This window comes from Chrysochloris asiatica, unplaced genomic scaffold (assembly GCF_000296735.1).
Source record: "Chrysochloris asiatica unplaced genomic scaffold, ChrAsi1.0 scaffold00037, whole genome shotgun sequence".
Lineage (NCBI taxonomy): Eukaryota > Metazoa > Chordata > Mammalia > Afrosoricida > Chrysochloridae > Chrysochloris > Chrysochloris asiatica.
The window spans coordinates 1,981,805-1,997,816 of NW_006408555.1; the positions used below are offsets into that span (position 1 = coordinate 1,981,805).

The 16,012-nt window shown below is 43.4% G+C and overlaps 1 protein-coding gene across 1 annotated transcript in view; it reads left to right on the top strand.

The window, feature by feature from the left end:
* Positions 1-14,420: 14,420 nt before the first annotated feature.
* The window catches only part of ZCCHC14 (zinc finger, CCHC domain containing 14), a 42,881-nt gene continuing 41,289 nt past the window's right edge, over positions 14,421-16,012 (top strand). The window contains exon 1 of the mRNA XM_006860278.1: positions 14,421-14,465. Coding sequence (XP_006860340.1) covers positions 14,421-14,465 — 45 coding nt within the window. The remainder of the gene's footprint in view (positions 14,466-16,012) is intronic.

The following is a 16,012-nucleotide window of genomic DNA, read 5'->3' on the forward strand; positions in this document are numbered from 1 at the left end:
ACATGTGCTGATATGGTCATCTGCTTCTGTTTTTTGGACATCTTCAGGGGTTATCTGTGGACTTAATACTTAGATGGGTGTGTATAACCTGCAGTTAGAAATCTAGAAGATTAACACTGAGATCTCAGAAATAGACAATACATTGAAAGGGCAAAGGAAAAGATTTGAAGAAATGGAAGTCTGAATTAGTGAACTTGAAGATAAATCTCTGTATACTGGTATGCTAGAACAATCAGAAAAAAGAACAACTTATGGGTGATCTGAATTCTAGAACAGGAAGACACAGTAAACAACACAGAGAAAATTGTCAAAGAATTGTTGGAAGAAAACTTCCCTAATATCATGAAAAATGAAAAGATAAGCACACAGGAAGCTGAACAAACTCCAAACAGGATAGATTCCCAAAGAAAATCACCAAGATTTACTGAGCTAGAGGGTAGACACTTGTTAACATGGGTGACAGGGCCAGCAGTATACAACAAGAGGGAGGTTAGCAGAGGAAAAACGAAATTCCTGGGAGACACAGGGAGGAATGCAATAGCTAAAGAGAATAGCGGTCAGTACTGTTGTTAATTGTTGGTCCTTGGAGGGGATTTTACCCATATAAGGAGCCCTGGTGGTGTAGTGGATTATGAACTGGGCTGCTAGATACAAGGACAGCAGTTAGAATGTACCACAGGAGAAAAATGACCCTTTCTGCTCTTATAGAGATTTGTAGCCTCAGGAATTTGAGGCTTGGAAGAAGATGAGTTGGAAGTAACTCTTTAGTACATAACTACCACCATGCTGTCGAGCCCTGGTGTGACGCTGTAGGATAAGCAGTGAACTGCAAAGTCCCTTTGACCCACAAGGTCAGTGGTTGAAACCTACCAGCTGCTTCTTGGAAACCCTATACAGGGACTCTTATGAGTCGGAACTGACTCAATGGCACTTAACAACATCGAAGCAAAGTATAAGATGTTTTGAATATGAAACTGAGGATGTGCTCTATAAACTTTTACTCAGTTCACAGAATTTGAAAGAAAAAAAGCCATAAAAGACTAACATAGGAATCCTGGCTGAAGTTTCCAGCCTGCTGGCCTGCCCTGTAAATTCTAAACTTGCCAACCCCCACAATTCTGTGAGCTAATTCCTTAAAATAAATCTGTGGTGTGTGGAAACAAAACAAAACAAAAAAGTTATTGGTACTAAAGGAAAAAGTCCAAGCTGCTCTGAAGGCATTGGTGAAAAACAAGACCTCAAATTGTTTGGTTTCAGTTTGAATGCAAATTGAAATCTTTCAGCAAGCTGATGCAACACTGGAGGCGCTCACTCATCGATACTAAGAAATTTGGATGATATATACCTGGCCTACCATTTGGAAGAGATCCATATTTATGTCTGTTCTGAAGAAAGGGCATACAGCAGAATGCAAAAATCATCCAACAGTATCATTAATACCACATACAAATAAAATGTTGTTAAAGAGAATTCAAAAATGGTTGAAGCAGTACCCGGAACGGGAAACTGCCAGAGATTCAAGCTGGACTCAGAAGAGGGTGTGGAATTAGGAATATCATTACAGACGTCAGATGGATCCTAGCTGAGAGGAGAGATACCAGAAAGTTATTTACTTGTGCTTTATTGACTATGTACTTAACAACAACAATTGACTGTGTGACTAGCAAACTGGATATGGGTAACATGGCAAAGAATGGGTATTCCAGAACACTTAATTGTGTTCATAAAGGACCAATACAAAAACCAAAAGGCAGTTGTTAGAACAGAACAAGGGAATACTGAATGGTTTAAATCAGGAAAGGTGTGTTACAGAGTTGTATCCTTTCACCGTATTTATTCAGTCTGTATGTTGAATAAATAATCTGAGAAGCTGAATTATATGAGAAAAAATGTGATTTTTTTTTACTGATGATGGAAGTCTGCAGCCTTCAGTATGATTGCACCACAATGTAAAGGAAACAAAAGTCCTTACAACTGGAGAAAAGATTGGCGTTGTCAAAGACTTCCTTTTGCTTGGATCCACTATCAGCACTCATGGAAGCAGCAGTCAAGAAAGCAAATGATTTAACTGCATTATGTAAATCTGCTGCGCAGCACCTCTTTAAAGTGTTCTAGGGCACAGATAGCAGTTTGAGGACTAAGGTGAACTTGATCAAGCCATGGTACGTTCAGTTGCTTCATAAGCATGTGGAAGTTGAACAGTGAATCAGGAAGACCATAGAAGAATTGATGCATTTGAGTTATGGTGTTGGAGAAAGATAAGATAGTAAAAGCACCATGGGTTTAAATTATTATTATATATTCCAGAGTGTTTTTGTGTACATCCCCCACTTCACTCCCACCCAACAAAAACAGAGGGAATGGAAGCAGCCAGAGTGCTCCTTGGAGACCAGGATGGCCAAACTTTGTTTCTCATATTTTGGACATATTGTCAGATGAGACCAGTCGCTGGAGAAGGCTATCATATATGGTAAGGTGGAGGGCCAGAGAAAAAGAGGAGGACCTGTAACGAGATGGATTGGCCAAGTGGCAGCATGAATGGGCTCAAGCGTGGCAACAATTGTGAGGTTGGCCCAGGACTGGGCAGTGTTTCGTTCTGTTGTGCATAAGGTCGCTATGAGTTGGTACCGATTCGATGGCACCTAACAACAACAACAACAACAGCTTTGAGTCGGAAGTGAATGCACAACACTTAACAACAGCAATCTAATTGTGAGGGTCTGAGGCTTTTTGGTTTTTGAAATTATATTTAACAGACTGTGTAACATTTCGTCATCTACATTGTAAATTTGGTTGCATATCTAGATAAATAGACGGACATCCCTCAGAGATACCGTGGGTTCAGTTCCAGCCCACCGTAATAAAGTGACTGTCTCATTAAAACGAGTCACACTTTGGTTTCCCAGTGCCTATTAAAGTAACGTTGACAGTGGACTGGAGTCTGTGCAGTGTGCCTGATGACAGCGTGTTGAGATGCTGTGAGAATGAGCAACACGTGGCACAGAGACACGAAGTGAGCACGTGTTGCTGGAAGGTGGCACCGACAGGCGAACTCTTCACCAGGGTTCCCACTGAGCTGTTTGTAAAAGAAGCAGCGCCAGCAAAGTTCAGTGAAATGACGCACAGTAAAACAACGTGTGCCTCTCTTCATCAGATGCTAGAATTGAGATTTCATATTATTTTTATTATTTCAAAGCTCAACTGGGTCTCCTGGCACGCAAACCTTTGACTACATCCTTGATTCTATCCTTGTATTAGGTTCCTTGTGGCGGGACCAGAGCAGCTGTAGGCTGCACACACTTGGCCAGCTGGGGGTGAGGCCATGCGCTCATCTGTTCTCCGAGAGCTTGTTGCTAACGCTACTGTAGCGCTGGTGACCCTGGTCATGGCAGAGCCTGTCTGTTTAAAGGGGTGTCCAGCCGCTGAGCTTGTGTCTCTGTTACCCAGCTGCACTGAGAACACCAAGTGAGACGAGGAACCGTAACTGCTAGGGGTGGCTGGACACTTGGTTTTCCTGCAGGCCAGGTACTCTTAATGCATTCTCAGCAGTGTGCATCAAAGCCTGGGAAGAAAACAGTGTGATCGTGGGGAAAGCGAGCCTGAGTGGGCTCAGGAAGTTAGCCAACATCATGCAGCAAGTGGCTGCCCTGCTGCTCAGCCCCCAGAGCAGGGGGGTCTCCTAACCACGTGACACTTACCTTGGGTATAACCACCCCAAACCCCAGAGTCACAGGCTTGTTCTGCTCCTGTGGGCCAGTGACCATGGCTGAGGCATTTGTGAGTGGACACTGTGGTTCTCTTGTTGTAATGGAGATCGTGCTTTGATCTGATTACACAACACAGTTATATCCAGGAGCACAGAGATGAAAGTTTATACAGGTGTAGGGGATAAATGGTAAAACAAACGAACAAAAAACTATACAAAGTGTGGCTGTACCATATAGTTACCCAAGTAACACATGCTACACAATTTTTGCAAGAAATGCAACCCCCTCGCACATAGGCTTCCTATGAGTCCTATGCCTGTTAGAAGCGTGGACACCTAAAAAGCGGGAAAATAAGGTCATCCCAGCCTTTTCCCTCATTTTATTCTCTTCAGCCTTTAGCCACCTCTCTGCATTTTGGGCATTCTTTTGAGCACTTAATCTGTATGTTTTAATACATCGAGTTACGTGTTGGACTGCTAACCACAAGGTCAGCAGTTCTAATCCACTAGTCACTCCACCAGAGAAAGATGAGGCTTTCTGCTCTTGTACAGATTTACAGCCTTGGAAACCCTGTACAGGGTTGCTATTAGTCATGGCTGACTCAAAGGCAGCAAATTTATATACAGGAATTCTTAGGATTATGAACGTGTTCCATTCTTAAGTCTTTCAATTGAATGTGTACCTAAGTGGGAACAAGTATGTATGGTTCATATCTAATGTCAGTTAGATTTACAGTAGTAATAGTAATGGTATATAGTAGTATACAGTGTACCTTTCTAGTCGTAAACACCAACTATAGAATACTTCCAGGCACTCTAAAATACCTTTCACTTACGACTTCAGTAAAGATCACGGCACTCTTCTGATGTGAATCGCATAGGGCCAGTTCGTAATTTCAAATCAGTGTATGTCTTTGGATTTTTTAAATATAATAGTCTCTTGGGGGGTTGGTTGGTAACTATGGATTGTAGGGAAGTCCAGTGTTCATAAAGTGGGAGCTCCCTGTCCTAGGGAAAAGGAGTTGCGTTCGGGCAGAATTTCTCAACTGTGACACTCTGGATGTTGTGGTGAGGGCTATCCTGTGTACTGTAGGATGATGGTTAGCTGTATGGTGCGGGTGATAGTTGTGTGCCATCGCGTCGGTACTGAATCATGACAATCCTCTACAGGGTTTCTGAGGCTGAGATCTTTATGGGGTCAGAACGCCTCATCTTTCTCTTGGGGAGCAGCTGGTGGCATTGAGCCACAGATCTGCAGTTAGCAACTTACCTCAGAACCCACTACGCCACCACAGCTTCTTGGTAAGCGGCATAATAGTGAAAAACGAGACTTTATAAGTAAACCAAGACTAGAGAACTAGAGTAGCTCCAGAAATTAAGTGAAGGAGTTTGACCTTGACCCAGTAGGCCATGTAGAGCTGTTGTCAGGATCAAAAAGACACTTGTTTGATGAGAATCAGCCGTGCACTAGAGGGACTCTGTCAGGACTCTCCTGTTGTGTATTGTTTCAGTTGGTAGTCTTGAGGTCCTTGGTGTTGGAAGTGATTTTTGAGGTGTGTTCATTGTGATGTGTCCAGGAGGGGAGCCTCCTGTCGACCTGAGCTGAGTCATCTTGGCAGTATCTGGCTTAGTGGCTCTGTCGTTGCTAACTCTGAACCTGCTGTCAAGTTGTCCAGTTTATGGCTGGCCCCTGGACCCCAACATGACCATGCCATGTGTGTGCAGATATGGTCATGCCTGTGGGGTTCCTTTTTAGGCCAGGCAGCTGTCATTGATGGTCTTTAATGTTCTAAACAACATGACTTGGTCACAAATACAGGCAGTCCTGGAGTAGAATGGCCATCACATAGTTGTCGTTAAGTCCCGTAGAGTGGATTCCAAGTCTTAGCGACCTTGTATAGGGTTTCCTTGTGTAGCTGCTGCTGGGTTTGGGCATTTAGAACCCCAGCCTTGTGGTTAACCGCCCATGCGAATTCTACTCGTTTTGAAATTACTGAACCAACGCCTGCTAGCAGCAGACTGTCTCTTCATCCCACCCCTCTTCACTTGTTGCACGTGCCACTTTACCTGGAAGTCTTCCCCAGCATCAGGGTCACCTGGGAGCTTGTTAAGAAGCCCCCACCTCCGCCATCAGGTCATCTGCAGGCTTTGTGCACATTAAGGGTTTAGAAACTTTGATCTAGTATTGATGGAGCACCTGTAATGGTCGTAGGTGTGGTTGAGCTTCTTGAGGACAGGAGACTGCCCTTTATCCATGCTTGTGCACTAGCTGCGCAGTGAAATGGAACCGGGACCCAGAGTGATCTGTCTGTGTGTGCCCCCGGGTGCTAGCGTCTAGCTTCCCTTCATGATTGTTCGGGCATAATGTGGATTGCAGAAATTTTACTTGAAAGTAATGGTGCTTTTGTGTGTGTATGTTTTAATCCCGAGTTCCATGAAAATCTCGTGGGGTGGTCTGCTACTTCAAAGACGTGCATTTGGTACCTGCATGTGCCCGACGCCGTGGCCTCCACAGGGGCATAGCAGTAATCAAAAAACTCCCATCTGGCTGAGCAGAGAGAAGCTCTTGCTCAGAGGGTGAGACTGGAGAAGAGACCTGAAGGGCAGTACAGGAGCACATGGCGCCGATGTTGGGGAGGAGACTCCCAGCAGTCAATACACAGGCCCAGACCCAGCCCTGTGACCGCAGGAACCGGGCATGCAAGACCCACCCGTGGAGGTCCTAGGGATGACTGGCTCTGTAATTAGACAGTGCCATGCAGTGTTCTAAAAGTTCATTAAAAAATTTAAGTGAGGTGCTTGCCAAAAAAATAAGATTTTGAACTTAAAAGAAGAAAATGTCCAGACTGAGCATTCTCTCACTGCCTTCCCCACAATCGCAGCAGGGGACACTTGGAACACATCACATCCGTGTCCTTATGTACATCCGCCGACCGCTGGAGCTATGAGCCATGGAGCATGCGAGTTAACTGCCCAGGTCACATGGGCAAATGCACGCCACCAAAAATAACCCAAAACAGCCTTTCTGGGAAATGCAGTGGAGGCAGCTTTCAGTGTAAACAAAGGAGCAAAGTAAAGACAAAGGCTCAGTTGGAAAAGTAAGAAATGCTTTGGTGTAAAATCCCAAGGGAAACAAAGGCGTCTTTCCCAGTAGTTATAATTTGAAACTGCTTTCTTCAGAGCACCTCGGTTGTGGCAGATGCACTGCCTATGTTTTGATCCCATGGCCCAGATGTGTTTCCTCTTCTGTTTGTAGCCATGGCAAACAGACTGACAACCTTAGGAGAAACTTCCTGTGATCTTGGTTTCCTGGCTGTCCTTGCTGGGAATTGATGAGATGGTCTGTTCAGTGTGAAACCGGGAAATGGGATCATCTGGTGGTTGCAAATGAGAATCACCTGGGAAGTGTAACTAGCAAACCCAAACACGCCCCTGCTCTGGAGTCAAGGCCAGCTTAGCACCCCTGTAGGACAGAGTAAAACGGCCCCCCGAGGGTTTCCGAGGCTAGAAAGCTTTACAGAAGCAGATGGCCTCAGCTTTCTCCTGTGGAATAGCTGGTGAGTTCTGACTGCCAACCTTGTGGTTAGCAGCCCATCAGGGCGCCTTTAAAACAACAAAGCACATGAAAGACTTACCAGTGTCCCAGCGCCGCTTCCTTATGAAAGTGGGATGTGTGGGACTTGGCCTGGTACATGTTCTCTTCATGCCTCTGAGGTTCCAGTGTACAGTCAAGGCCGAGAAGCAGCATTTTTGACCACCACACCTTGGGGCTCCTAATGATGAGGGTCCCCGCTCCTCTCCCCTGCCCTGCTGGGTACATTGGAAGGCTGACTTCTAGTTTGGGATGTTTGGCATGTGTTGGACTTGCTGTGTGTCTGCCGAGACTTGCTGATCATACATGTGTCTTTAGGACAGGACAACAAGGTTGGTACTTTTGCTGGTTGTCAAGGCAACAAGGTGTCTCTCATTGTAGCTCCAGGACTTGGAGTCAACTTTCGAAGCATCTAGAAATTATGGAGATTGCTGTGACTATTTGTTAAATAATGAGGAATGGTAACCTTGTGAGTTGTTCCCCAAAGTAATGTTTACTGTTGATTGTTGTTAAAGTGCCTTCCAGTTCGTTCTTATAGCGACCCTGTGTGAGGGTTCTGAGAAGTGGCTAGTGGTTTTGAACCTCTGACCTTGTGATTAGCAGTCAAGTGTTTATCCTGCGATAAACTTGGACTAAAAACCATGCTCTTTGAATAGTTACTTGTACCCATCAGTCCTGTTACTTTGCTTGATGGGAAAGAAGGTCATTTCTGGGCTATTCTAACCATGAGATGATAAAAGAAATTCCCAAATCTCAGGGAAAGAATCCAGTTTAGTTCAACTACAAGTATACATTTTCAATGTAGCTTGCTTGACAGTGTTTTATTACTGTTACTGAAAGTGTTGACACTCTGAAAGTATGCTGGATAGATAAAATCTGGGAGGGAAATTCCAGCTTGAGTTGTATTATTGAAGGTGAATATGTGAATTGAAATCAAGTTGATGGCAGTAGGTTTGGGGGTTTTTTTTGGGTGTGTATAGGTAAGATTCCACCATTTGTCTGTCAGTTTGTCATACTTTGGCAGTGTGTGTGTTGCTGTGGTGCTGGAAACGATGCCTCCCGTATTTTAAATACCAGAAGGGTCACCCATGGCGGACAGGATATGGCAGAGCTTCCAGACTAAGACAGACTAGCAAGAAGGAAGAGGAGGTGAAGCACTTCTGAAGCGTTAGTCACGGCAAACCTTATGGCTGGCAGCCGAACAGTGTCTAATACAGCGCCGAAAGGTGAGCCCCTCAGGTTGGAAAGCACTTAGAATATGAGGCTAGGGGGGTGCTGCCTCCTCAAAGTACAGTTCACCGTAATGACATGAACGGAACAAAACTTTGGGGACCTTCATTTGCTGATGTGGCACAACTCAAAATGAGAAGAAACAGCTGTAAACATGTGTTAGTAATCAGTACATGGAATATATGAAGTACAAGTATAACAAAATTGGGCGTTGTCAAAATGAAATCGAACTCATGAAGATTGATATTGTAGGCATTAGTGAGCTGAAATGGACTAGTAGTGACCATTTTGAATCAGTCATGTGATTTACTATGTGGAGAACCACAAATTGAAGAAGAATGGAGTATTCATTTTCAAAAGCATTTCAGATCTATCTTGAGGTACAGTACTGTCTGTGATAGGATAATACCCATATACCTTACAAGGAAGATCAGTTAATAGCACTACTATTCAAATTTATACACTGAAGCCAGTGACGATGAAATTGAAGAAGTGGCGCTTTAGAATAAGTGTTACACTGATAACCACAAGATTGGCACGTCAAACGCACAAGCTGGTCCTTGGGAACCCTATTTAGGGCTGGTATGAGTTGGAACCGATTCTATGGCACTTGACAACAACAAAAAAACTGACTTCTTCATTCTGAAATTGATCAAACATGCAATCAAGATGCATTGGTAATTACTTATGATTAGAATTTGAAGGTGGGGAAACAGGAAGGATCCGTAATTGGAAAATAATGGCCTTGGTGATAGAAATGATGCTGGAGATCCAATGATAGAATTTTGTGAAACCAACGACTTATTCATTGCAAATGCCTTTTTAAAACAACAGATAGAATACATAAGAAATAAATACATCTGTGGGAAAACACGATGGAGACGCTCAACAGCATCAGCCAAACAAGGCTGGGGACCAACTGCAGAACAGATCATCAGCTGCTCGTATTTTAAGTTCAGGCTGAAGTTGAAGAAAATTTAAGCTAGTCCTTGAGAGACAAAATATGACCTTGAATATATCCCACCTGAATTTAGAGACCATCTCAAGAACAGATTTGATACATTAGACACTAGTGACCGAAGACCAGAAGAGTTGTAGGATGACATCAAGAACACACAGGAATAAAGCAAAAAGGTCATCAAAAAGATAAGGAAAGAAAGAAGAGATCATAATGGATGTCAGAAGAGACTCTGAAACTTGCTCTTGAACATGTTGTTTTTAAGTGCCATTGAGTCGGTTTGGACTCGTAGAGACCCTGTATAGGGTTTCCGAGGAGCAGCTGGTGAGCTTGAACCGCCAATTTTGTTGTTGAAACCGACTTTGCAGTCCAGCTCATTAACTCACAGTGCTACACACACCATAGAGAAGCTAAATTACATGGACAGAATGAACTCAAAGAGCAATATAGAAAATTCCAAAGGGCAACTTGAGAAGACAGACTCAAGCATTATAATTCAATGTGCAAAAGCCTCAAGTTAGAAAACCAAAAGGAAAGAAGATGCTCACCATTTCTCACATTAAATTGAAGGAAAAAAAATTAAAGCTTCGAGTTTCAATATTGAAGGATTCTATAGGCAAGCTAAGGAGTCCTGGTGTGGCGCTGTGGGTTAATGCGCCAGACTGTAAAGCCGTTTGAACTGCAAGGTTGGCGGTTCAAGCTCACAGCTGCTGCTCGGGAACCCTATACGTGGTTGCTATGGGTCGGAACCAACTTGACAGCCCTTAACAACAACAACAACAACAATGGGCAAAATATTGAATAATGCATAAGACCTCAAAAGAAGATATAAAGAATATACATTCACTGTTCCAAAAAGAAATGGTTGAAGTTCAGCCATTTCAAGTGGTGGCACACATGTGATCAAGGACTGATGGTATTGAAGGAAGAAGTCTGTACTGCTCTAAAGGCATTGGCCAAAACCATGACTATAGGAATGAGCGGAATACAAGTAGAAATAGTTCAGTAAACTAATGCAGCACTGGAGGAAATTGAAAAGAGATCCATTCTTGTTCCTATTCCAAAGAAAGGTAACCCATCAGAATGTGAAAGTCATCAAACAGTATCATAATATTACACTCATGTAAATTTTTCTGACAATAATTCAAAAACAGAGATAGATAGGATTCAGAAGAGGATGTGGAACTAGGGGATCTCATTGCATTCATCAGATGGATCTTGACTGAAAGCACAGACTTCCAGAAAGATGTTTACTTGTTTTTATTGACTATGCAAAGGCATTTGACCGTGTGGATAATAAACTGTGGCTAGCATTGCAAAGAATGGGTATTCCAGAACACTAAATTGTGCTCATGAGGAACTTAGGCAGTTGTCAGGACAGAACAATGGGATACTGAATGGTTTAAGATCAGGAAAAGTGTGAGCCAGGGTTTTATCTTTTCATCATGGTTACCCTCATCTGAGAAGCTGCATTATATGAAGAAGAATGGGCCATCAGGACTGGAGTAAAGACTCTGGTGATGGTGGTGGTTGGATGCCTTGGAGTTGGTCCCAACTCATAGGGAATCTGTGTAGGGTTTCCAAGGCCGCCAGTCTTTACAGGATCATAGAGTCTCATCTTTCTCTCCTGCAGAGCGGCTGGTAGATTTGAATTGCTGACCTTGTGGTTAGCAGCCCAGCTAGTAACCCATTATGCTACCTGGGTTCCCTGGAGGAAGACTCTTTAACAGTATGCAGATGACTTGCTTTCTGAAATACTGCTGAAGATCAAAGACTGCAGCCTTCAGTATGGATTGCGCTTCATTGTAAAGAAAACAAAAATCCTCACAGTTGGACCAATAAATAGCATCATGATAAATGGAGAAAATATTGAAATCGCCAGTGACTTAAATGACTTGAGTTTGCTTAGATCCATATCAATGCTTATGGAAGCAGTAGTAAAGAAATCAAATGACTTGTTGCATTAGGCAAAAAACATCTTTGAAGTGTTAAAGAACAAAGATGTCAGTTTGAGGACTTTAGAACTGACCTAAGCCATGGTATTTTCAGTCTTCTTATCTGCATGTAAAAGTTTGACAGTGAATAAGGAAGACCATAAAAGAATCGATGCATTTGAATTACGGTGTTGATGGATAATATAGAAAGTACTCTGAATTGTCAGAATCCTCCTTAGAAGGAGATGACGAGACTTGGTCTCTTGTTGCCATGGAGAGTCAGTCCCTGGAGGAGAATTATGTGTGGTAAGTAGGAAGGACCCCCAGCAAGTGTCAGCAGTAATGGGCCCTAATACAGCCACGGTTTGTAAGGATGGCTCAGGAGCAGGCAGGGTTTCATTCTGCTGGGCATGGGTTGCTGTGATTTGAGCCCTACTCGATGATGCTTAACAATAACAACATGGGCACAATAACTGAATGGCACAGGAAGCATGAAAAGAAGCTGGAAGGAATACACAGGGCCATTCATTCAGCCATTTAAGAAGGTAGCAATGATAAGACCATAGGTGGAACCCTGAACCCCATCCAGAATCGTCTGAGGTGGGAAATTTCCCATTGAAATGACAAGTAGACCAGCCTGGAGTGGCTAGAAGACGAGAAGATACTTTGTGAAAGAAAGACGGGCAGGAAACATCACAAACAATAATGGCAGTCTCACTGACTGCTACAAGAACAAGCAAGCTGTTAGCCAGGTCCCTTCACAGCAACCCCCCTTCCAAGACTAAGACTCAAGGGGAATACACGAGCAGGCATGTGGTCTGGCTGGTGACCATGTTGGTCACCGATGAGGGGAAGAGGGGGAAAAACAGCAATGAAGTTGTGAGCTAAGTCCAATCTCATTCAGTAGACTCCTGTGAACCCAGGTGGAGACCTGGTTGGCCAGTAGTTATGGCAAGGCCTGGGGACTCCTGAGCCCAGAGACAGTGACATGGCCACAGAGGACTAGAGTGGAGAGTGAAGCGTGCAGCTGACATGAAGTGAGGGGAGATGTACAAGAACCCCCATACTTGCAGATAGTTCCCACTTGACCTGGCTTTGATGGCTGGATGATCAGAACTCAACTAGAAGAAGAAAGAAGAGGGAAAAAAAGAGTTATCTGCTATAATTTGATGAATTTGACTTATACTTATGGATATAGTAGCTCAAAAGAGGGAACCAATCTTTATAGTGAGGATCATTCCCGCCCCTTCGGTACACAGGCATGACAGGGATGGGCAACTTAGACATTGACTACCCCAAATGGGAGGGGCTACAAAGGCAAGAAGTGACTGCCTTACTAGCTTCCAAGAGGGAGCCTAGTTCCAGAGGGGGCAGGGGAAAGTAGAATCTTCACTAATAATGAAAGAAGATGGGGAATTGAACTCCTGTGGTACAGTAGTGAATAATTGTTATCAGGATTGATTGACTGTGAGGGTTGGAAATGTAAAGGTAGACTTTTGTAGCAAAAGGAAGGGAGTGGTTGAGTTTGCAGTCCAGGAGCGAAGGTTCCTGGGACCATCAAGTGAGAAGAGCGGAGTGCGGGACCCTACCCAGAGAAACAGTGATTCCAGGGATGGAGGCAGAGACAATGACGTGGAGAGATGGAGTGGCTGTGGACTCTGGACTCAGGGAGGGAGAGGGCCTGTGTGCTGATGGCCAGGGGGCAGTTTTGCTGGGTGTACCCCCTTTGGTTGTTTGGTGATGCGTGGAGGGGATTGTAATCATTGCAGTGAAATGAAATACGATAGGATGAATGTAAAGCTGGTGTTCTCCCATGTAAACTATCACATAATTCACAATAAAAACTTTAAAAAGAGAGAGAGAATTAAAAAAAAAAAGGAAGGTAGTAATGAAGGAAAATAAGTCCAGGCTGCGCTGAAAGTAAAAAAAACCCAAGACTCCAGGAATTGACAGAATACCAATTGAAATGTTGTCTCAAATGGATGCAGCGCTAGAAGTGCTGACTTGTCTGTGCCAAGAAATTGGGAAGACAGTTACTTAGCCAGCTGACTGGAAGAGATCCATATTTTTGTCCATTCCAAAGAAAGGTGACCCTACTGAATGCAGAAATTATTCAACAATATCCTTAATTTCACACTCAAGTAAAATTTTCCTGAAGATAATTTAAAAACAGTACATCAACAAGGAGCTCTCAGAAATTCAAAACCATTTCAGAAGAGGACATGAAACAAGGGATTGGTGATGTCAAATGGATGTTGGCTGAACAAAGACATTAGACTGTGCGGGTCATAACAAATTGTGAAAAGGAGAAATTCCAGAACACTTCATTGTGCTTCTGTAGAACATGAGCACACACACGAGGATATTGCATGGTTTAAAATCAGGAAAAGATGTGCCTCAGGGTTATAGCCTTTCACCAGACTCAGTTTGTATGCTAAGCGAGGAATCTGAGAAGCTTGACTATAGGAAGAAGAAATGCAGCTTCAGGATTGGAAGAAGACTCATTAACAGCTTCCTTACTGAAGGTGAAGAGGACTTGAAGCAGGTACTGATGAAGATCAAAGACGGCAGCCGTTGTTGGTATAGACCACACCGCAACAAAAGAAAACACATCCTCACAGCTGGACCAGTGAGCAGTATCACAATAAGCAGAGAAAAGATTTCATTTTATTTGTATTCTCAGCCAGTGCCCGTGGGAGCAGCAATCGGGAAATCCAGTGACATATTGCATTGGGCACATCAAGTCTTCAGAAGCAAAGATCCACTTTGAAGACTGAGGTGCACCTGACCCAACTTCTGCTCTTTCCATTCTCCTCATATGCTGCTAAAGCTTAACAATAAGTAAGGAACACTAAAGATGTTGATGCCTTTGAATCATGGCAAAGAATATTAAATATACCACTGACTGCTAAAAGAACGAAAAATCTGTTTTGGAATTAGGACAGCAAGAATACTCCTTAAAACTACGGATGGCAGGACTTTGTCTCCCGTACCTTGGACATGTCGTCAGAAGGGACCAGTCCCTGGAAAAGGACATCGCCTTTGGTAACGTAGAGGATCCATGACAAAGAGGAAGATCCTGCCAGTGGTGAATTGGCACAGTGGCTATAAGAATGGACTCAGATTAGAAATAACTGTGAGAAGTCTGTAAGTTTAATGTTTATAACCGAGGGACTGCATATATATTCACAAGGTTGCCTGCTAACCGAAAGGTCAGCAGTTCAAACCCACCAGCTGTTCCACAGGAGACAGATGTAGCAGTCTGCTTCTGTAAAAATTGATACCTTTCGAAATCCACTTGACAGTAGTGGCTTTATATCTAAAACACACATGTATACCTGGGGCTTCAAAATGTTTGTGGAAAAATTCCATTAACTTTCCATCCCATTTTTCCATGAACTTTTGAAGCTTCCTCAAGTACACCCATGCTTCCTTTGATAAGCTTTAAGATCTTGCACGTTTCTCTAAATTGTTTGAAATTTTGAAGGACGTAAACACATCAGTGCATTGGTGATTTGAATCTTCTAAATTCTCCAAGTGATCGATGTTTTGGGCACAGATTTTCCTAATACTGATCTTTATTCAGAGTCGGCTGTGTGCTTCTGGTCCCTTTCAGTTTATTTACACACAGACATGTGCATTTTGAACCCTGAAGCATGAGGATAGACTTGATGATGTTTACTTTTGTCGGTTATTTTTTTATCAGGAATTTGTTGCTTTTAATTCCTTTAAACTTTTGATTCAGCAGTTCATAGACATTTGGCTTTGTGACATGGATTGCGGCGCAGTAATAACTCTCCCACTTCCTCCCTGTTTCCTGTTTCCCTTTGTCCATTTTGCTTCTCACTTCCTGCCCTCTGAGCAATATCTCTGGGCAGATCCTGCCCTTTTGATGTCTTAAGGAGTTTGTACCTCCTTGGTGGTGTTGACTTTGTAGGCTTGTCTGTCATTTGGTGGTGCAGTGTTGAGATTCTAACCACAAGGTTGGCAGTTCAAACTCATCAGCCACTCCGAGGGAGGAAGATGAGGCTGTTTACTCCCATCAGGATTTAGTCTGTGAAACCCTAGGGAGCAGTTCTACTGTGTTGCTGAAAGTTGAGCCTCTGGGGATGACACACGTTTTTAAACTAGAGACATGGGGTACTCTCCAGACTTCTGTGAGTGTAGTGTGACCACTGTGACTGTCTTGTAGCTCCATCAGACCCATCGGCTTCAGGGAGCAGCTTCCCCTTGTCTTTTCCACGGATGATGCTTCCTGAGAATGGAGTTGTTGTCGAAAAGCTTTGGCAAACTGTACCCCAAAACCCTTCCATTATACTGTTCTCCTTACCATTGTTTTCAGTGTTTTGTGATTTCCTGCCCGATTTGTAGAAGGAAAGTGTGTGAGTCCTTGACAGGAAACCACATGACTTGAAGGCATATAAGAATAAGGTCTTGCCTTATATTGAGGTACATGATTCATACCAACCTAGCTGATGTACTAGGCGAGTCAGAAGTTATCCGCACTCTGGCTGTAGACTTTATTTTAATCAACTTTTAGAAAAGACAACAGGTACATCCTTTTTTGACGTAAGCGCTTTGCTTTTCAATAC